The sequence below is a fragment of the Ailuropoda melanoleuca genome, chromosome 2, assembly GCF_002007445.2.
Source record: "Ailuropoda melanoleuca isolate Jingjing chromosome 2, ASM200744v2, whole genome shotgun sequence".
Classification (NCBI taxonomy): Eukaryota; Metazoa; Chordata; class Mammalia; order Carnivora; family Ursidae; genus Ailuropoda; species Ailuropoda melanoleuca.
The window spans coordinates 169,795,166-169,817,952 of record NC_048219.1 but is presented as its reverse complement, the minus strand read 5'-3'; the positions used below and the strand labels follow the sequence as shown (position 1 = coordinate 169,817,952).

At 45.9% G+C, this 22,787-nt stretch overlaps 1 protein-coding gene across 4 annotated transcripts in view; it reads right to left on the bottom strand.

Moving 5' to 3' along the window:
- Positions 1-3,295: 3,295 nt before the first annotated feature.
- NRP2 (neuropilin 2) overlaps positions 3,296-22,787 on the bottom strand; it is a 113,831-nt gene continuing 94,339 nt past the window's right edge. For 2 of the 4 annotated variants that reach the window (XM_034655035.1, XM_002920496.4), the window contains exons 16-17: positions 6,245-6,295; positions 3,296-4,065 (exon numbers count right to left, since the gene is read on the bottom strand). In XM_034655035.1, coding sequence (XP_034510926.1) covers positions 3,761-4,065; positions 6,245-6,295 — 356 coding nt within the window. In that variant the 3' untranslated portion in view covers positions 3,296-3,760. Of the gene's footprint in view, positions 4,066-6,244; positions 6,296-18,618; positions 22,147-22,787 lie in introns of those variants that run through there. The other 2 variants (XM_011226558.3, XM_002920498.4) reach the window with 1 other exon arrangement.

Below are 22,787 nucleotides of genomic sequence, written 5' to 3'. Positions count from 1 at the left end.
CCTCCCTTGGAACTTGTACTACCTAGAAGTGAACTCGACCTCCTTTAGCTTTCCCTGGCCAAAGTCTAGTTTGTTTTGAATCCAAAAACCCACGGGTGAAAAGATCCCTAACATTTTTGTGAGGCCAGGCTACTTTTCCTTTCTCCAGACCAGAGGTTCTTAAACTTGAAAGTATACCAGAAGCCCCTGGAAGGCTGGTTAAAACACAGATCCCTAGGCCCCCCTCCCAGAGTTTTTGATTCAGTAGATCTGGAGTGGAGACCAAGAATGCACAACTCTGGCAAGTTCCCAAGTGATGCAAATCCACCGGTCCAGGGGCTACACTTTGAGAAGCACTGCCATAGACCTTAGAATCACCACAGATACTGACAAGCAAACGTTTGCACAGGAAGGAAGCAACGAAGAGTCAAAAGTTGCAGGGGATTGGCAATGTCTTGGGAGGAAGAGGGTTTACAAGGATGACAGTCTCAGAAATCTACCAGCCAAGTCTTTGAATTAAAGTAGCCCACCTGGCCAGGTAGCCCAACCCCCATCCCCATCCTATTTTCATATTTTATTTTTTATAAAAAGCCAGCCAGCAAATCAACCTACTAAGTCCGTAAGAAGGGTTAAGAAACATTGTCCCAGGAGAATGACCAGCCATCCTGGTTTGGCTGGGATTGTGGGATTTCCAGGGATTTTCAGAGCTAATACCCAAGAAAGTCTTGGGCAAAGTGGGATGACTTGGTCACCCTAAACCCAAGTCTCTTTGTCTCCAATAAGAAACATGCAGAAAAATATCTCTGGTATAGTGTTTATTTAAATAGCAATCTTAAAAAGGCTTTATACAAATCATATAAACACAGTTTGACCTTGTTGTTTATTTTTTACATTGAAGAATCACAGTAAAAGCTCTCAAGTTCCCGTGATCTGGCTCAGCCAGCGAATGGTCGAATACCTTTAACTGCAAACTCTGGAAAAGTTAACCTTCTGTGTGACAGTTTAACTTTCCCCCTTGTTTTCTTGCATTCATGCTCATTCCTCGGACCCTCATCCCTGTCAACTCCCCATCCCCATCGAAGAGAGAAAGCAACCCTGTGGCCCTGTTGACTGCCCAGTCCAGGAGAGCGTGGAGGTAATGTGTCATTCAGTACAAGGCAAAAAAGGAGATCAATACTGTGAGTTGGGTTTCCCAAAGGGAACGACTCAAGGAGACGGGTCAGCTAGCCTACCTGCAGTTGGAGACAACAAATACACCAGGGTGCCCCCTGGCCGAGTTAGAACCAGGCCCCACTGTCTGTCTTATAACAGACCAGCCTCCAGTGTTGGTGAGGTATCTACACGTAGCCCTGGGTGGCCTGCTTTTGTTTAGCAGGGTCCACCCAGGGCCTCAACCCAGCCAATGGTGAGTATGGATGGAGGACCATCAGGGGGATGCAGGTTGGCTTGTGCATAACTTAGAGGCTAACTGCAGGCTGAAGACAGGGCTGGTCTTTGGGGCACTGTATAAGGACTCACGGAGCATGAGAAGGCCAGGACCCCCAGGGTAGGCTTTTGAACTTCTCTTCTTCTGCAGGCAACTTCTGGAAATCCCTAGGACTTGCTAGCTTCCTGAACACTGAGCTACATGGGAAGGCGAAGAGGAGGGTGGGTTAATAAAAAATTTGCTTTCGATAAAGTGTAAGAACTTGCTTCTGCTGCATGCCCAGCTTGAGGGGGGGGGTCCTAAAGCTAAGCCCTTGGGCTTGACAGCTTTACTTTTCACCTCTAACTACCACTGTGCCAACGAGTGCCAAGATCAGCATTTATACTCGGGCCCTAGGTCAAAGTCACAACAACATCACGGAGTCCCACGTGACCATTCACATACACAGTAGATACAGAGAACTTAAAGGCTTGCAAAGACACACACACATATGAATAAATAGCTGTTGGTTTGGACTCTCCCTCTCCGCATACAAAACACTGTGACATTACCATTTGAACTACCATTTCCATAAGTTAACATTGAAAGGAACCAGCCAGTCCCATTCACCCTTTTCCTTTCATCTGGGTATGAGACAAATGAAATTGTGGGTGACCATAGCAGCAAAAATGGTCTGACGGTTTACCACTGATAAGCAATGGGCTGGGCATACTGGTTGGTTTCAAATGTATTTCCAGCACACAGGCAATCTTTAGGCATTGCTACAAAATCAAGATTTGGATCTTGACGCGGACAATCTTATCCTTCACACAGTTTGATGCTTCCCCTCCTAGAGTAGTTGAGAGTCATGTGGGGCTATGACTACCTCTCAGGCAGCAGGGCTCAATCCATTAGTAGGATCAGCGGTGAGCTGGGGGGGACTGGCAGTGGAGTCACGGGGGTGCGGGAAGAAGGAATGCCTTACTTTTATGATATTCACTGATTTCTACATAGAGGGAAAATACGCTTTTTCTTCATTGTTTCAAGGCACTTAATAAAAAACACATAAATTGTGTGTGTGTGTAAGAACATAGGTCTCTCTGCGGCGGAAGCAGTGTTGCTAGTGTTTTGGTCCATAGTACTTGCACACTTGTGGTTAAAATCAGCTCACATACATCCTACCTGACTCTCCTGAAACGCTGAGGTGTAACCTCAAGGAGAACTCAATGTTTACTAGCCGAGCAAAGAGACTAATTCATCAAAATGTCTCCGTAGAGTCCGCTTAGCCTCTGCCATGACATGATCACACAGGTTGGACTTCTCCTTCCCTCTCCGCTGTCCTCCTTTTTGTCCAGTGGTCACCAGTTACATCTCACCGGCAGAGGTAACGTACTAACAGCCCGTCTCTGCACCCACCCTCCATCTCTGAGACCATCAAACGATGCTGCGGCCTGGGGATTAGCCCCCTGACGAATGTGCGTGTGCGTGTGTGTGTGTGTGTGTGTGTGTGTGTATGTTTTAGAAGAACAAGGAGGAGGCAAAAGAAAAAGCAAAACAACCACCAGAGGCCCCACGAAGCAGCCTCACAGCCACAAATTCTGGGTCGAGATTGAATGAATGGCTCCTCGTCACGAAGCACGTTAAGGCTTGTCCGCTTCTAACATGAAGGTGCTTCTGTGGATTCTGACGTGTGAAGTTTCCTTTCTGGTTTGTTTTAAATCACACAGAAGAAAGAGCTATTCATGCTGACCCTAAAATGGCAATTTTCCCCTGGATAAAAAAAGTTAAAGGCAACAACATCCTACTTAAACGCTAGGACTGGAAACGGCAGCTTGCGGGTTGGCTGGCAGGACCCACGCCACAGCAAATCCGGGAGTCGTAGACACGCGGAGGACAGGGCAAGTTGGACGGCTTTTTTTTAAGTTTTTTTTCTTAAGATGAAAAGTCTGAAAAGACCTTTTGCTTTTCAAGCGTTGATTAGAACGAGAGAGCAGAGTACCATGACCACCACTCTGCCTGCATCCCGGAAAAGCCATTCTTCTCTTCTGCCTCTTGGAGTTGCTCACAGACCAAAGAAATAAAATATAATAATAATAACAAACTCACAAACGAAATAGCACTGCGACCCCCAAAGAGATGAGCTCCCGTCTTAGTCCCAGCCACGACTCAGCCGCGGCGCTCCCAGGTGGGTCCTAGCTCCCCGTGCGGCCGCATCTCCCCGCCTCCCTCGACTCGTCTGTTCTGTCCACACCTTCGGTACTCTGGATCGGTTTGATCGAGATTATGGCATTCAGTTCCCAAAGGAAAAAGAAAATGTAATCTTCGCTAGCCCCTCTAGCTGGAATGAAACGTCAGACGTGATGTGGGCGCAATCCGTCATGCTTCGGAGCAGCACTTCTGGTGGTTCATCTTGACCTTGTGCTTGAGGCCGTCGTAGAGCTCAAAGTTGTAGTTCTCCAGGGTGGTGCAGCTGCGGGAGCTGAGCCCCGAGTAGGAGCAGGTGCAGTAGAGCAGAAGCCCCGCACACGTGGCCCCCAGCAGGACTCCCAGGGAGCTCATGGCGATAATGGTGATGAGGATGGGATCCAGGGTGTAGAGCCAGCTCTTTTCTTTGTCGGCCGAAGGGGCCCCAGACCCCGAGGTGGGGGAAGAAGAGTTGCTCCAGTCCACCTCGTACTCGTCTGTGACATAAAGCACACGAGAGATTGAGGGCGCTGCCCCTTTCAAGGTGAAGTAACTGGGTCTCCCCAGCCCGGTCGACAGGGTCTTCAGAGAGCACGGGGACAAGCAGCGGACTCTGGAACTAGGCCGGCTGGCATCAAAGCCCACCCTCATCACATCCTGGCTGTGGAACTTTGGGCACGTTATTTAACCCCCTTTGCCTCAGCCCTCTCCTCTATAAACCGGGGGTACTGTTAAGTCGGCCTCACTGGGTTGCTAGGAGAATTAAATGAATTAATTTGTAAAGTTCTTGGTGTCCACCACATACTTAGTAGGGTCTAAGTATTTGATATTTAAATAATCTGACTCCTACTAGGTAAATTCAGATTTTGACAGAAACTTCGGGGTGGCTTTGGAGTACCGGGGTGGTCCCGTGTTCTGGGCACCTTCTTTCCTTGCCCCTCATCCTCCACTTCCACTTACTTCAAGTTAAACCAAAGGACAGGCTGAGATGGTTTTTACATGACAAGTTTCCCAATGTAGCATTCCTGGCCATCCGAGCAGCAGACTTTTCCTGAGCTACCACACCTCCCTTGACATACATCTTACCTAATGGTCACGGGTTGAATTATGTCCCTCAAGGTTCATATGCGGAGTTCTAACCTCTAGTACCACAGAACGTGACCTTATTTGGAGATAGGACTTTATAGAAATAATCAACTTAAGGTGAGTTCATTAGCGGGGACCCTCATCCAATATGGATGGCGTCCGTATTAAAAGGGAAATTTGGAGACAGACACAGATGGGAGATTGCCTTGAAAACATGGGGATAACCATCTACAAGCCTCACGTCCTCGGAAGGAATCAACCCCGCTGACACCTTGATCTTGGACTTCTAGCCTCCAGAAAGGTGAGAAAATACATGTCTGTTGTTTACGACCCCAGTGTGTGGTACTTGGCTATGGCAGCCCTAGCAGACTAATATACTTCGGTTTCCACAGTGTGGCCAACGCACGACCACATCCACAGCTCATTTTGTGGGATTTTTTAATAATCCCATGAAGAAGGCAGGGTGCTATTATATACATATATATTTTAATAGATGAAGAAATTCAGGTTTTTGTTTTTGTTTTTTTTTTTTAAGAAATTAGGTGGCCAGGTAACTTCCTCAAGGTCCCGGAGTTAGCAAGCAGTGAAACTAGAACCAGGGCTCCGGCTCTCTGCATCCTCACGCCCTGCTCACTGTACGCGTCATGGAGCTTCTGCTGTTTGACCTACTGCAGCCTCTCCCTGCAGGCCAGTTCCCCCGCTTTGCCCATAAAAGGAGCGCTCGATGGGGTCTTGCAGGGAGAGTCTGCGTCGAGTTAACAAGGTGCTGTTTGGGTTAGTCACTCTGTTTCTATAACGACACCTGAAGTGTTTGATTAAGGTCAGGTTAAAAGCAGCTGTTCTATAAACTGCTCCTCTTAAATGCATCAATCTTGGTCTAAAGTCCTTCTTTAAGGGAAACCTTGGTGATCTCTCTTGGAGATTAGCTCTGGCACTCAGAGAAGCCCAGAGAGACCCGTGCTGCTCTGAGTCAAGGGGAGAAATTATATCTACATGTTTGCTCGGTGGCCCTCCAGTCAGGGCTCTTGCTTCAGCCCTTTGAAGTATGTGTATTTGAAGTGGGAGAATAGGGCTTCTAATATGAAAATACAAGATGGGCATTGTAGAAGGGAAACCTAAATCTTGCAATGGGCCTCAACTTGGAGTCTTGGATAGTGTGAGAAAGGCTTCCCTCAAGCCAGGGAACAGGAAACCACAGAAAGCCTAGGAGAATATTCACATTTATACTCATTTACTCAAGTCCTTTTTCGGGAAGAGGTCAATGGGTTCAAGCAGCAACACATATAGGGGAACCTGGCTTTTACTTCTAAAGGGTTTATCCAGATTTGAAGTCCATCAATGTCGAAAGTTGCCTTAAGTAGGGGACCTGTTTCAGATTAGACAGAGGGAACTCAATAAACTTTCTAAATTTCTAAATTTGACCTTGACAAAGCAATTGATGGTTTCTTCATTCCTCTTTGGATTCTTTTCACTTATATTTCTGTTGGTTCTAAATTCTGGCCTTCCAATACCACGGGCATTACTTTTGTTGACGTCTTTATAACCAAACTTGAACTTCATGATTATCTGCTAAATCAGAGCAATACTCACCATCAATTTCATCTTCATAGCCTTCTCTCCCGTGTATTTCTGGAATGTCCACTATAATGAAAAAGAAAACAAACAAATCAAGTTATAACAAGTTCTATCGCCATGGCTAACAGGCAGAGATGCAACCTTTCTCAGAATGACTCCCCGGTACAGTAGGCAGCTAAAGAATCACATCTGCTTCCAGATCATTTAGTATATACATTACTGGATTCTTTCTCCTTCAAATGATTTGTCTTTATTTCCAACAGCAACCAGAAGAACAGAAACAAAAAAGGTCTTTAGTGCCAAGTAAATCCTTACTTGTGTCGTTGTAATGACTGTAGCTCATTGTCAATATAGGGCTGCATTTATCCAAGGCAACTTGGATGGCATGCCCATCATCAGTTGCCGTTATTGTGAAGTTTATTTAGTATAACTGACCATCCTCATATGCGTGCATCTAAGTAGACATACACTACAAGGGTCTTTCTCCTCTGGATTTCAAATAAACGTATGGTAATTTAACAAAGTCACAATACGTGACCACCTCCACAGATCTGTGCTAATCTCTCTCGTCTTTCCTCCTCGGTCTACTCTTCCTACTGGCTTTCTTTATGGCTTAGAATACGTCAAACATGGGCATCCAATCTGACTAGCCCAGGCTTGAATAAAGCTAAGTTAATTTACCGTGAATTTTCTCCAGTATTATTGCTATCTTTTCTTTTTTTATGATAATTTTTGGGGGGAGGTGGGAAAGACAGTCTCTCTATTCACTATGTTGTCCATCTTACAGAAATCAGAGCCAATGAAAATTACCTGTCTAAAATGGTGAAACATCAAAAAAGAGAATCAAATATGTGGTGATTTATCATTTCTTTCTTTTTCACAAGTTAATTATGCCTGCCCTGGCTGTCAGCTCAAGACGGTGCCAGCGAGTGAATGGGCCTTTAGGAGTTTTATTGAATCCCAAGTCAGGTGAACTACCTTGAGGTCAGCAGTATAAATTGATACCCAGAAATCCAGGCTTAATCCAAACCCAACTCCCAGACAGCTAAAACTATCAAACAAGAGGAAAAAAAAAAGAAAAAAACTTCAGACCAGCCTGAACTTTTCCCTCATCAGCACATCTCAGAGAAGATCTACTTGACCATGACCTGAACTGAGGATTGATCTATCACCACCACACTCAAAATTCAGTCTTTTCCTGGAGGCTCTGTTTTTAATCATGTTAGACAGAAGTCTTCCTCATTCCTGGCCAAAGTGCTAACTAACATTCTGATCCCCCTTGGTCGCCAGTAAGGGGTGCAACAAAACAACTTGCCAAGACCCCACTTGAAAGGATCAATGCCACGTGGCACCGATTCACCATAAATCCAGCCTATTTCTGGCATGTTTATAGCACAGCAACTGGCACCCGCAGGTCACGCCAGCTTCCCCACCTCAATGCCCAGCCCCTGCATTATTCTCCAGACCCCTACGACGCAGGCTGCTTCCTTGGAATGAAGATGTGAGTATGAATCAACAAGAGGCAGGTGGTATCTGTCATAGGGATCAAACTGAGTTTGTAAAGTCAACCTGGAGGTTTTTTTTTTTTAACCTTATGAGACAAACAAACAAACATGGACGAAAACAATCACATTTCCAACAATTAATCGTTTTGACAGGATGCTCACGTGTCTTAACACCTTCACGGTTAAAAGATGCTGAACACTGGATAAGAATATGGGAATCAGCCTAGCACAAAAACTGTGGGGCCCTTGCCAGTGACTTTTGGGCCAAATCCTGTTCTTGCTTTTAGGGATTTGGTCTCTGCCAAGGATGTGACAGATTCTTGGAGGCTAGAATGCCATTTTGCTCCATCTTGTACCCCCAGGGAAGAACTCTTAGGACACTATTGATCACGGCTGGAAAGGGGTGTATGTGGCATTGATCTTGAAGGAAAAAGGGTAAAAGGATGGTAATGAGTATGAGAACATTTTGCCCCAGGAGATCACAGCCTCTTGTCTCTGGTGATAGAGGACTGGATGAGATGACCTTGCAAGAACCAGTCCATTTCTAAGGTTCTCTGAAATTGATTGCCCAGATGTGGCTGAGATTTCTGCACCTGGAGAATCAAAGGCTACTCAAGGTGAAGAAGAACAATGTAGAGGCTTGACTTGGCTTTTTGTATAATCACTGCTCCCAGGAGTCTAGGTGAGTGGGAAGGGGTCGACAAAAGGATAAGTTAATCAACATTTTCAAAAGCGCATCTGTTCACCAAGCCTTAGAGAAAGAATGGCACACTGGGGAAAATCCAAATAAAGGGAACATTTGTACAAAAAGCAATTTACTTTGATAGCAATTTTCTCTAGTCCCCTTGCTAATATTCTTGATATCTGTGTTTGATTAAGAGCTTTCTTTCTTAAAAGCCCCTTTGCCCTTCACGGGCCACTTTCCTTTTCTGTTAAGCCCAATAGGTAAACTTCAGCCTGTTTCCTCAGGATGTTGGCAGGAAGGAGTGTGGCTCTCCCACCAGGTCTCTGTAGAAAAGGCAAGAGTGGAGAGGAGGGAGAAATGGTGAGCTCAAGGCACAGAGGGGAGGCAGCACCTCCCTGATAGCAAAAGACAGCAAAAGCATATAGGGACCAGGGACTCGAATTGAATTTTTCCTTTTTGTAAAGGACAAACTTGGAGAGGACCTGCCAGGACTCTGGTTCAGTGGGTGGGTGCATTTATGAGTGGGAGATGGACAAGGGAGAGTGGAATGGGCCACACCTATAGGAAAACATAGATCAGGAACGGATCTTACCACCCACACGACTTCCACTTTCAACCTTTGTGTTCCCATGACCCTATTTCCTCTGGGACCCCGTATAGACTCAATCTCAGGCCAGTTTGACTCCAAAGCCTGAATTCTAACTGTTAGTACTGTGTTAGGGCCAGAGGAGACCTCCCACCCCCACCCAGGTCTGCCTGGAAGTTCTCTGGGTGTAGGCAGGACATTGCAATTATTATCATATCATGACTACCCTGTTCTAACAGGGTAGTAAAGCATCCTAGTTGACTGGATATACACTCTCTGGCTGTTTGCCTGCATCGCCGGCTCACCACTTTCAGGGGAACTCAGGAAGACTTCTCATGAATGCGAAAATATGATTTGAAATTTGAGGCTCATGTTTTCCATGATAGGCATTATTCAGAGGAGGAAGGCTGATTTACCTTGTTCTTCCAAGGGTAGTCCTCATTAACCAACCTATCAACCACTGATCACTTATAAAAGGGATTTACAAGGTGCCCAGGAACTGCACTGAGGACTTGGAAAAATGAAGATGTATGGGACCAGGTGTCTACAATCAAGGCCCTTCAGCATGGTTGCAGAGTAAAGACCCATCCATGCCAATACAGCAGAAAAGAAAGCGGGGCATTGTCGAGGGGACTCCAAGTGCTGCTGGCATCCAGGGTGAGGAGGAGGATGCTTTGGAACTGAGGCTGCTACGAGGTAGGGTTGGGGAGTTCTAGCCCCTCTACCTGATGGATGGGAATGGTTTCACACATGGCACCTGAGCCTTTTCACTCATACTGATCCCCTGGTTTTGGCTTGAGTTCACTTTTATCTGCTCCATTAAGGAATTCAAAGAGATTGCCATGTCTGGCTACAAATCTTCCACCTGGATTTCCCTTCGCGAGAGTCAGGTCTCTGCTCCTCCCCTCCACCAGTGGCTGTGAAGCAGCAGAGGGAAGGGAAGAAGTGAACTCACGCAGGACCGGGGAGGAGTTTCACAGAGTTTAAGTAATCGAGTGAGCAGAGTAGCCACCACTGAGAAAACAAACAACTCAATTCGACAAAGTCTGGTTGCTTTCATATTGTGATAGAAGCCTTGGCTGCAAAGTCCCATTTCCCTAGGAGCCCCTTCCCTTAGCACCATCAAGAGGCGGGGTAGGTACACAGTGAAGAGTGATCCAAGGTCTTACCCATCTCCTCTAGTCCTGATTTTTCAGGGCGAGAGGCCTGTAGGGGCTAGTTATGAAAACATTCACTCACTGTTCCAGGAACTCCTTCCACCCTACAAGAGTCAGAGATTTTCAAGTGTCCTTGTCAGTAAATTGCAACACTATGGCACGAAACATGAACAGCCATACCCGGTCACAAACCAAACCTGCTCTAAGGAGATGTGTTTTTCCCTGAGAGGTCTGGAACTCTGCCTGGTCAGACCACACATGCTATGCAGGCCAAACACCCCCAACCCTCCAACCTGCAGCCAGAAATTTTCCACTGAGCATGCTTTAGGTCGCAAGCAGGAATGCTCTCTCTCAGTCTTTCCTTTGCATTCTCTCTTTCCCCACCTTGTCTATGCATGTGCACAAAACACACGCTTTACCTTCCTCCCTTCATCATTTTCTTCCATTTTTTCCCTCCATCATTTTCTTCCATTTTCCCCCCTTTTCTTTGGGGTTAGACTGCTTTTCTACAGTTACTCATAGAAAACTTTCCACCTTCACTTTCACCACGTCCGTTGTGCTGTGGTCTCCTGCGAGTGCACTGGCATTGACGTTGTCCTGTTTACTTTCTGCATCGTAAAAGGAGTTTCGCAAGATTGCTAGGGGAGTGAGAAGCCTGCCCCAAACCACTGGCTATTTTTAGATAAACGATTTAGGACAGCCCATTCCTGGGTCACTCGAATGCAGATCATTTTAGGATACTAACAGACACTGGTTTTCTATGAAGAGTCCCTTCCATGCCAACTCCGAGCCGTGGATTCAAAGGCTGGATGAAGCCAATGACAAGTCTGCCAGCCGGAGTGTCAGCTTTGCTCTATATCTGAGGGGAAGCAGCATGGGCTATGGAGGAGCACTGCACTGGGAACAGGCTGCCTACTTGTCTCAGTTCGGCGATCCACCCCAGGTGGGAGAGCCTGGGTGAGACCCCGAGTCTCAGTTTGTTCCTCTGTCAAGTAACCACTGGCGTTCTTCCCTGCTCTAGAATTCTGTCTTACAGGAAGAAAATGAGAAAGGTCAGAGGGCCTTGCAGATGAGGGCTCTCTCGAGGCTGCTTGCTGAAGTAGACAAAGTGACTCCCACAGGAAAGGGCCCCACACTACTCATTACCCCAGTCTTCACCCCAGGTCTGTCTTCTCCTGGGTTGTTGCTCCCTGCAGGCAGCCATCTTAAGGTGTGTAGAGAAAGAGAAGGCCACGAAAAGGACAGGTAAAGGGGAAGCCATGAGGTCCCCTGTTTATGATACTTGCTCACTTGCCTTAGAAACCAGCCCTGCTAACTGGCAATCAAGGAAGTAAGAGGGTAAACTGTGCCCCAAGTGTTAAGCCTCCACCTCAACTGACGATAGGCTGATAAAATCAGCCTTAACACGGCCACTTAACCCACCAAACTGCAACCTGCCTTTCAGGCAAGGACTGAAGAGTCTCTTGACACACAGGAGATCATCGAAATCATTCATTTTCACAGGTACAGGCGTCTTCTCCTCTACTTTAAAGAGGAAGAAATTGAGGAAGGAGGGTGGAAAAATCCAGTAAGTCATTGAACAAATCAGCAGTGAAGTGAGTAAGCCACATTTTCGACACCTTGTTTGGGGCTGTGATTTATGTGGGATAAGCTCTTGGCTACTTAGAACCCTTTCTGAATTTGATTCCAAGTTCTTGAAACCCCTGAGCCAGCTAAATCACTGGACTGTTCAGATGGGAGTAGTCTTCAGAAAATTCTCTCAGCCATTTTGTTTTGATCCCAGCAGGAGATATAACACCGAGACTGAAATAAATGAGGAATAATGAAGGACTAGGAGATACTTCTTGGCCTTTCAAAGTGTTTAATTCAGTTTAATGTTTAGTATTGGCTGAAGCTTCCCCCGCCCCACCACACTTAATTTCCCTAATTCAGTTTGTTCATCCCCAGTTGCGACAAGGAGCCAAGAGTTCAGATGTTGATGAAAACTTTGCCAAAGCTCCTCCATTAGGGAGTCAGGGTACTCGAGAGCCATTTATCCCTTGCTGGGTTTGGCTTCAGTTTAGAAACACCACCAGAAGATCCTTTATCATGGGTTTTTATCTCTTGGGCCGATAGCCAAATATATGCAAAGTCATGGAAAATATATTTTTTTTGAGTTTTCAAATGGTTTCAAGCTGGAAAACATGGGGGCCTTGTTGGAGATATCTGGAGTCTGAACTTGAATTTAGCCATTATTTTTTAAAATTATTTTTAGTTGAATAACTAGGAGAAAACACTAAACAGGACTGGAAATACCAACTGCAAACGAGAAGGCTGTGAAATGACCTAATAATATTTTCAAGTGTGGAGGGGGATGAGCAGCTGAGGCCAGAATGGCTCCACTGAGACCCAACAATGGTGTGAAAATAAGAAAAATGCAGCCAAAGAAATATTTAGCTGTGAAGATGGGATTCACAATTGTGCTGGCTGGAAAAACCCAGCTAGAGTGATGGAGGAAAATTCTGGAACCTCTCCTCCACCCTAGGTCTTGGAAAAATCAGAGATATTCTTCATGACTCTAAGTAGATATGTCAACAAGAAAGAGGCCCTTCTTTTGTTGGCTACCTTCTTAGAGTAGGAAGGTGAGGAAACCATAAAATTTCAGGTAGAGGGGTCCCTCCCCACTTTTATTTTTTCCTGAGATAAAACTCTTATATTTTCACATTTCAGAGAGCTCCCCCCCCCATTGGGTTTTGACGTTTCTCCTCTCCTCCAATCCTGACCCTCAGGAAGGGTGCATATTGGGAACAGCACTCAGGTGCATAGTTGCCTACGACCTGGGTGAGTAAAAGGATGGAGTTGAAGAAACAAAACTGCATTCCCTCCCCATGTGACAAAAGATATCTTCTTAAAGCTTCCTCTCCTATTTCGTAAGTCCCTGAAAAAAACACCTTATGTATCTCACCAAGGGAGTTTGCTATACTTAAAAGCTGGGCTCTTCTTTGGAACAAAAGAATGAACGACTGTGTGAGAAGATGTTAGGAGTTCCAAAAAGGTACCTCTCTCTACCCATTCAAGGGGTGATTTCCCCCAGAAACCTGCTGGTGACCAAGGACTGTAATTGTCACATAAGAGAATAATTTGGTTTCCAGTAAAAATGCAACTAGTTGGAGGAAAGTAACCAATTGAACTTTTGTTTGAGGGAATCTGCCCCACACTTTGCTGGGAAAGGGTTTGGTGATGGGGTGAGAATGACAGAGGAGAGGAGAAGGGGCCCCCAGGAGAGGGGGATGATGCAGAGAGGGGAGGCTAGAGGTTGAAGACGAACAGTATCTGGCACAAAAGCAGAGGCACAGAGACAAGTCCTGCTTGGGGAAAGAGGAGGGGATGGTGGCCCTATTGGGAGTTGCGGAGCCAGACAGTGACAACAGTGTTGTGGGCCTGAACTTCCCAGGAACACTGTTATTGAGCTTACACCCTTGGTCTACAGTTGGCCGAGGCTGATGAGGTTCCCGGGAGGGGGGGTCAGCCCCTGTCCTAATGCTCATCTCCCCACTTCGGTGCCAGCTGTCGAAACTGCCACGAGGAGCAACAGGGAAGTCCACACGGGCCCCCGAGGTCCTCATACCCCTTCTCCCAGCCCCTTGGTGGCAGTTAGGAAACACAAAGGGACAAAATGGCTCTTTAACAGTCCACTAACATGCAGCCTCAATAACCAGCGGGCTGGCTGAGAATACAACTTTGGTCAAGGCCACCTCTGGCTCCAAGCTTTCTCTGCACTCACATCATTACTGGATCTGGCTGCTCTCTAGCAAGTCACAGAACTCCAGTCCAGGCGTCGTGTTAATGAGTCCCGCTGCCTGACAAAGCGCGAGTGCTGAAAGCCAAGACACAGTCTACTATCATTCCCGTTCTGGATTGGAGCCCTTGCTTAGGGGTATGTTAGTTAATGGTCTTTGAAGAGTTCAATTTTGCACAATTAGAAGACAAAACAAGGCATGCGCGAGCGCGTCCGTGTGTTTGCGGTGACATATCTCTAGCTCATCCATACCTTCTGCTCATGCTGCTCTCTTTCCTGAGCCACTCTGAGTTATCTACCTGAATCCCATGCCCAAGAGGCAAAAGTCCTGGGTTTTTTGGCAGGTCAGAGAAAAAGCCCATAAACCCCATATATGGCAGAAGACACTGTCCATTATGCTCAGAGTCAAAGTCCTATTATTAAAACCCTTTGTCTTAGCACATAGCAGAAATCAGGGTAGCATTCTTGGAAGAAATGGTGTCCTGAAGAAACAGGCCCCTTGGCTTCTCTTCTACTTGCCACTCCTTGCTGGAGCCATTTGGGGCTAGTAGCTTGGCCTGTATATATAAACCTCCACCAGAAAACCACCTCACCTCCTAGTGACTTTCCTTGGGTCACATCAGTCCCCAACCTCCTCAGAAGAAAGCTGGACGCCACCTTTTGGCCCAGAAAGCCTACTCTGCTCAGGGCCAGCGTGGGGGCTTCGGTCATAAGGCCCCAAGGACTGGAGACTTTCTGTTGGCACGTGGGCCTGCTTGTGGCTGCTGGAAAATTTTAGTCTGCAGCACAATACTGTGGACTGACCTTAAAGGATGTTTTTTACATGAATTTTTTAGTAGAAAACATAAATAAATAAGAGCAAGGCACAGCACAGTCACTCTTTGAAGAAACCAAGTGGAACTCATTAATCATGGAGAACAGGGCTCTGCCTACGGAAGCCAAGGACGGAATTAACTCCTGTGCCACAGAGGCCACAGCTCCAGCAAGCTGCCACATACAGCCAGGCCCACATTCTCCACAAATGGGCAGTTTTTAACAAAAGTCCCCACAATTAAAATTCCCTGCATTTAAAACTATCTGAAGTCTTCTCTTGTAAGCACTCTACCCACTTTAGGGAAGAGAGAGAGTCACAGCAATTACATGGCCTGTGCAGATGTGGCCGGGGACAGAATCCAGGATGTCCGCTAGATAGCCACTATCTCGCACATGGGGGGACAGGTGCACTGTAAAGGGGAAGCCTCGGCCATTTGCAGCATCCCTTAAAGTGAAACTAGGCACACCATTTGACCCAGAAATTCTATCGGAGAGAAACGTGCACAAAGAGGCAACCTCAAAGATGTTCATCGCGGTATTGTTTATAATAGGAAAAAAAGAGAACTAGACACAACCTGAATGCCCACCAGTAGGGGAGCAGTTAATAAACTATGGTACATCGACACCATATGGGATGCTATGGAAGAGCTAAAAAGGATGGGGTAAGTCTGGCGGTGTGGACTGAAGTATTGTCAAGATTTTGTTAAATGAAAGGAAGAAGGTTGGCCAACGAAGGAGGAAGTGCTGTGATACCATTTATGCAGAACAAATCCAAACCCCAACCAAACCAAACCACATAACTGGACACAAACATACACGTTTGTCCCAGTATAAAACAAGGCCTGGAAAGAGCTACCTTAAACCGTTTCTCCGGTTAGCAATGAAATGGATTTCTGTTTCTTCTGTGTTATTTGCACGTTTCTAGGATGAATTTGTGTATAACTTGTAAGTTAAAGAGAGAGAGAGAGAGAGAGAGAGAGAGAGAGAGAAACCCAGCAAGTATGATCCTAAAATTTCCCCAGCAACTTCTTTCAGGATCAATAACCACTCTGGTCATAAGCCTCCAAAATAAGACGTTTCCCTCCTCAACACCCAGTCTGCTACCAGAATGTCAATGGCTGACTTTTCGAACAGCCTTTCCTATTTCTTGGTCCAATGCCCATGGGCCTTTACTTTTTTGGGCTGTTTGGAGGTCAGTGACAGCAAAGCCTAAGAACACTTTGCCCAGAAGAGAGTAGAATGATTCTGGGTCTTCTGCCCACCGGGCCAGGGGCAAGAATGGATTCTGCTGGTTGCCTGGAAGCACCTAGGTTCTCTATTGTGCCATACTCTGCTAAAACGGGTTTTGTTTTTTGGTGATTCTCCAAATTTCCTATCTCTTCAGTGTTTCGGGCTGGGGCCAAACGGAACTCCCCCACAGTTAGGGCAAGCGTGCTCTGGCTGAGGCATGTGGCCTGACACCTTTTAAGGGTCAGATCTGATCAGATCTCACCTCTAGACATACTCCAGCGTACCTGATCGATGTCAGGCTTCATTAAATCCTACACTATTCCTAGCTTTTAACTTATTTATGTCAGGCGATTCTTTTCCCTGCTGCTGGTAAGACCATCAGCTGGTGTCCCCCTCTCCCCTCCTTTTGCTCTGGTTGGATTTGTTTTGTGTTTTCTTTGGGCCATCATTGAAGTGGATGAAAGGCAAATTACAGCTGTGAGAGCCCCAGTGATGTGCACAATTAAAGAGAGAAAATAAGCTGCACGTACAGATCTGCGGTTTGGCTCAGATGTGTAGCCCACGATGCAGACAAAACCAAACTTAAAAATGAAGCTCTTTTCTTCAAAGATTACAGAAAGGCCACAGTGTTTGTGCAAAACAACTGCAAAGTCAGTGAACAGGGGTCTTGGGTGATCTGGGCTAGTGGGGTGGTGTCTTGCTTCAACAGCAAGAACACACATTTAAACCATCATAAAGGGCCAGGTAGGAGCCAGAAAAGACATACTGGGCCTCGACTCTGGTGTTTATGATCCATGGAAACACAAATTCTGTAACATTTATGCTTGGGCTCGGTCTGAAATACCACACTGATAACAGTCCTGTGTTTGACGCCTAAGATTAGAGTCCTAAAGGTCTTTTGCCCTTTTGGGGAAGAGAGAATACGTCTAGAATAAGCCTTGGGACTAGCACCAAAGCAGGAAGAACAACAATGAGATGCTCAAAGGTGGTTCCAAAAACGGTAATACCAATGAAGCGTAAGTGATGGCTAGTTTAATTTAGGCTGGCAAATTTAGGCCCGGAGCTCAGGAAAATGTTGACTGAGCCTGGGTCTTTGCTTGAAATAAGTACTTTCGACATGCTTTCTGTTTATCCTTTACTAACGGGAACAAATGGCTTTAAGGAAAGTCAAGGGTTATTTAGATCCTTGGTCTACATTGGGTGGCTATGGTTTGTCATTAGAGTAACAAACAATGCCCTAATCATGGGCATTCTACTCTGCTCTCCTGCAGAGGACAGATAGCGACATTTATACTGAGCCACCTGTACTCACAGAGCTTCCTGTAAGATCTGAAAACCAAAAGCCTGCTTCCTTTCAGCACCACTAGGACAGGTTACAGATGTAAAAAATACTCCTTCCTGGATCTAGGTTTTGAGGGGAAAAAGCAGGACTCTGCTGGAAATAGGGTCTTCTGGACATGTCCCTTTCCTTAGGACCTTTTTTTTTTTTTTTTAAAGATTTTATTTATTTATTTGACAGAGATAGAGACAGTCAGCGAGAGAGGGAACACAAGCAGGGGGAGTGGGAGAGGAAGAAGCAGGCTCACTGCGGAGGAGCGATGTGGGGCTCGATCCCATAATGCCGGGATCACGCTCTGAGCCGAAGGCAGACGCTTAACCGCTGTGCCACCCAGGCGCCCCCCTTAGGACCTTTAAGGATCATTCTTGGACCTCCAAGGAAGGCTCCTGGGTTGATGGAAGGCTCCTGAGTTGAAGGAATGCTCTTAATACACCCCATGAATCGGGGGTGGTGGAAAATCCTCCTACAACTTCTTCTTGACCACCATTCAGAAGCATTCAGCAGCCCGGAGGTGGTTATTGCCTATATTTTCCCCCCAATCCCCACTGATAGAAATATTTTATGTAACGAATTACTACCCAGAAAGGAGAACCAAAGAAAAATAAATGTCAACACGATCTGGCTTCTTAAGTAAGTTTCCTCAAGCCCCTCTCAAAGCTTTTGTAGAAAGTTCCTTTTACAAACTGTTCCAGCCTGATGGTTCCAGGTTCATAGTCATCATATAATTATTTTCATTACTTGCTCCAAAATGAAGTCTGGAATATTTTGGAGCCTTGAACATGCCGTAAATTCCCATATTGTCTGGGAAAGTGCTCATAAACTGGAGATCAATGTCCCCACGGAAGAAATAACTTGGTAGGCGAGGGGTATGATGTCGCCACTTCTTCTCCAAAGGAAGCTATCTGTCTCCGTAGGGCCGAGGACATGATTCAGCTCCACTGGTCCCATTCCCCCTGGGGCCCCTTGAAAGGAGAGTCCAATCCCCAGGGATTTGCCATCAAGAGAAATTTTGTGGAATCACACTGAGCCATTTAGCACTTAGCAACTTTTGCAAAATCCCACACCAATCATAAAAGTTGGCTCAGCTGCACAAATTGGATAAAACTCCTAACAAGCAGTAATAAAAATAAAAGAAGAAAACGCTGGCATTCAGCCTCAAGGAGAAAACCCACCTACCTCCCACAGCAATGCCCCGTAGCTCAGAAGACGACATGCAAACTTTGGAAACATCAATTTGTTCAAAGCCTACATTTCAACTTTGTTCTCAGAGGCAAAAGGGAAAAAAAAGCCCAGATGTTTGTATAAAAAATATCATCATTTTATTACATTCCACACAATACATTTTCAAATAGATTCCAATGTCCACAAGTTATTTTGACACACAGGCAACTGAGCAATGCAAGAGATGTCACAGTTATAGGGAGAGGGAATAAGAATAGGGAGTAAAAATCTTTAAGTTTTTTTGTTTCTTTGTTGTTCTTTGGTAATTTTCGATTATTTAGGTGTTTGCTTGCCTGCTAGTTTCATTTTAAAGACAGGGTCTTTTTAATGATGGGGTATCAATGTTGGAAATACTACTGGATTTCCTATCCTATTCTGGCTTTAATCCCCAAAATGTGGGATAAGGGAAAAGACAACTTCACTTTATTTTCAGTGTCCTGTTTTGTCAATGGCAATGCTATGATTTTTTCTTTCTTTTTTCTGCCTTCACCAACAATTAGGGGGATAGCAATTGTTAGCATATCAAGGGAGGGATTTTTTTTTTTTTCTTTTTTACCCCAGAGATAAGGGTTTCCCTCCTGGAGCTGTTGACATGGAGCCTCTACTAAGGCAAAAATGTTACCAGCCCGAGCTAGACCTCTCATTCATTCATTCATTCATTTATATTTTAATAGTTGCTATCAGCTCTGTCTTCTGAGAAGCAACTCTAAACACATGCGTGCATGCATTCACCTGTCCATTTTTCTTAGAAGAGAGTAATCCTTCCCCCCCTATGAAATACAGAATTTTGATTTCTAAAGCTGCAAAGCATGATTTTATACATGATTTTATAGAAGAGCTGCCCCTTGAGCGTAGTACCTGGATAATACTATGAAAGTTGCTGGGCCAGAGAGAGAGAGAAAGAGAGAGAGAGAGAGATGTGACATCCCCAGCTGAACTGCTGGATTCACAAAGATTTGAGCAGTCTCATATTTTCAACTATGGCATTTACATAAAGATGATGCCACATGGGGCATCAGATAAAGACACAGCAAATGCACAAGGTTGTTGTCATCTTCTTTTAAAGAAGGGAAATCCTCAAGGGTATATAGTAACTCAGATGGTTGCTACACTGGCTGGATTTTCCAGGTGTAATTTCCTGACACCATGCCTCCACGGGGTGCCTATAGGGATGTCAATCATTTCAAGGGAATGCCCGGCCCCAAACGCACTACTGGATGTGGACACCTGAGATAAAAAGCCCTTAGTCACTGGCATGGAATTCATCACACGGTACGCTGGGCCCTTGCCTCTCCCCCCTCTCCTGGCTTCTTTTTCCATCTTAGCTGGGGTAGGACACTTGAAATCTCAAGGAAGCTCATGCTCTAGCCTTTCATCTTTTCTTTTCTTGGCAGGGCTGCTGTGGTTGAGACAGAGTAGCTCTTTGAAATAGAGTAAGAGTGGGAGAGCACCTTTGTTTCAGAAGGATGAAACAAACCAGATGCGAAAGTGAGTGTGTGCTGGAAGGATCTGCGAGCATATCCTGAAAGAATGCTAAAAGTCTCTCTCTCCCAAGCAGCCAAAAAAACCCTAATATTTTGCTCTCAGAAGGTACCTGGAGGCTTTCAACCCAGGCAACCACCTTTGGAGAGAATCCTATACTTCCCCAGTGGGTTCCTAGCAGGAAGGTGAGAAATCAACATCCCCAAGGCTGAGCCCCAGTTCGCTAAGCATCTCGTTAAAACATGCATTTTCTATCAATGAAATTGACTTCATTATTGAATCTATCCTTTGTACAATATCATTAGGCAATTTATCTCCAACATCCCTCTCCCTGTGTTGCTTAGAGAAGACACATGGGCAGCAACAGATTTATTTTCATTATATCCTCTCCCGATGCAGCAACATCTGGAAATGCCAGGCCAGCCTATTAGGGTGTATTTGCCAGATGCTACGAATGCTTTAAGGGGTAGCCTACTGACACATGAAAAAAAAAAAAGATTACTTTTTTATATTCTCATAATATTTAAATAAGTCAGGTGGACAGGCTTATGTTTTAGCGGCTATACATTCAGGCACACGTTAACACCACGAAAGGAAAGCAAATGATCCCTTTCCCCCCATGCTTTACAAATGCCATTACAATGACCAATATAATACCAAAGAATATGGTGTTTAACCTTCTTCCTCAATTCCATCCCAAGTCGGCCCCAATAACACTCCCCCACCCCCCGAGTGAGGAGACATTTAAAAGACCACACTTCAGTCCTTCCTTCTCCTCCCTTCTCTCCTCCACCTCCTGCTTCCAACTTAAAACAGGCTACTGCTTTTCCTACGCCAGTCTCAGATTTGTTATTCTTTATGACTTATTCCAAGATTGGACTTAACTGATAAAAGCTAAACATTCATTACGAGCTTCTCTTTTATAAGGCAACATGAGACGAGTTTGCTTCAGGGCTGGAAGTAGAGATGGCTCTGCACACACCCGATGGCTGCTATCTTGCCACTTCAAAGACTCCAGGAGACATGGCAAGGGGTCATGTCTGAGTGCGTTGGGGGAATTTCCTCTTGGGTCAGATGGGTTGGGAAAGGGACAGGGATGGGAGGGGCCACATTTTACTTCATGTGGCCTCTAGTTTTTTAGGTACCTGGAGATGACCATGGTAGCCAACAGAAACCCAGCCAGAGCTAGATAAGGCAACAAAAAGCTTCAATCTCTTCTCCAAGTCAACAAAACTAGTACAGCATATGATTTTCTTGTAACATGTACCCCCGGAGAAGTAACACAAGAATTAAAGGGGGTCCTCTCTGAACACACCCACACACTACTCCCCACAATGAACCAGTCTCTCTCTCACACCCACATGTCCCCCCAACACACACAGCTAGTCACACGCAAATGTATACTACGTACAAACACACAGAGCCAGGCTTCCTCCCGGGTCTCCTGGCAGACTGCCCACCAAGAGGAGGTAGGGGATAAGGCAAGGGGAAGAAACAGGGAACCAGTCTCTGAAAGAAAGCCAGCTGAGCCTTGAGTTGTGAAGTGCTGAGGGGTGTATCTCTTCTCATATTCCAAGATGCAGCATTAGAGTTGGGGGTGGTTGGTTTGGAATCAACAAAAGGAAAAAAAAAAAGAAGAACCCGAGGACAATGGTCAGGATGAGTAAAAGCACACAGGGTTTGGGCCCCGCGAGCGCGAGCGAGAGCGAGAGAGAGAGAGAGGGGGAGAGATATGTCTAAGAGTTCACACAGAGACTAGGCGAGGAGAAAAAAGTGCAAAATCGAGGCAACGTGTTTGCAGTCTTTCCCGTTTGTTGGGGTGCTGTCCTTTGCTTCGGCCTCAGCAGTGCGAGCCGCGGTCTTGCTCTAGTTTAATGGTTAGGGTGGGCTCCACCGCCAGAGGGGCCCCGTTGGTGTAGTGGGAGGTTTTGTAGGTGATGGAGTGATCGGTCTTCTTGGCCGCATAGCGGAACCGGTGGTAGTGGAGCACCAGGGCCAGGGCGACGGAGACCAGCACCAGCACGGCGCCCCCGGCGGCCATTACGTAATACCAGTAGGCTGGGATGGGCTGCACGGGCACCGTGTCCACTGTGGGCTCGGTCCCTGGTAGGAGGGTGCCCCCTGGTGGAGAGACACAGAAGAGTGTTGCTAGGCTGAGAGCATGCAGACTACTCAAAAAATTAATTAAAAAAAAAAAAAGAAACACATACATGCTTTGGAGTGGATAGGGAAGGGGACAGGGGAATAGGATGGTACTGAGTATTTCGCTCGTGCCAAGTACTTTTAAATGACTGACGTTCTATCCTACTCACAACCTTATGAGGTAGGTACTGTCGGACCCATTTCACAGATGAAGTCTAAACAGAGGCTCAGAGAGGTTAAATGAACAGTGGTTAAACAGCACGTAAGTAGGTAAGTATGGAAGTCAACCAAGAGCTGCAGGATTACAAGGCTCTTTTCTTCTGTTGAACCACAGTTACTCTGTCATAGAAGTGTTATAATTCACACACATACACACACACACACACGAATGCACACAAGTAAATGATGCTGAAATGAGTTCCGGGATTCCATGAGGCTGATTCCCTGAATGCGTGGAAATATTTGGTCTGGTTGGCCAGCATTCTTAGACAATGTATTAATTAGGCTGGCTAGACTTAGAGGTGAATTCCACTTTGGCTTGCCAAAGCTTCCGTGCCCCTCAAAATCAGCCTGGTCTTGTCTAAACAGGTCAGTTATCACTGTCAAGCCGTGACTAATGC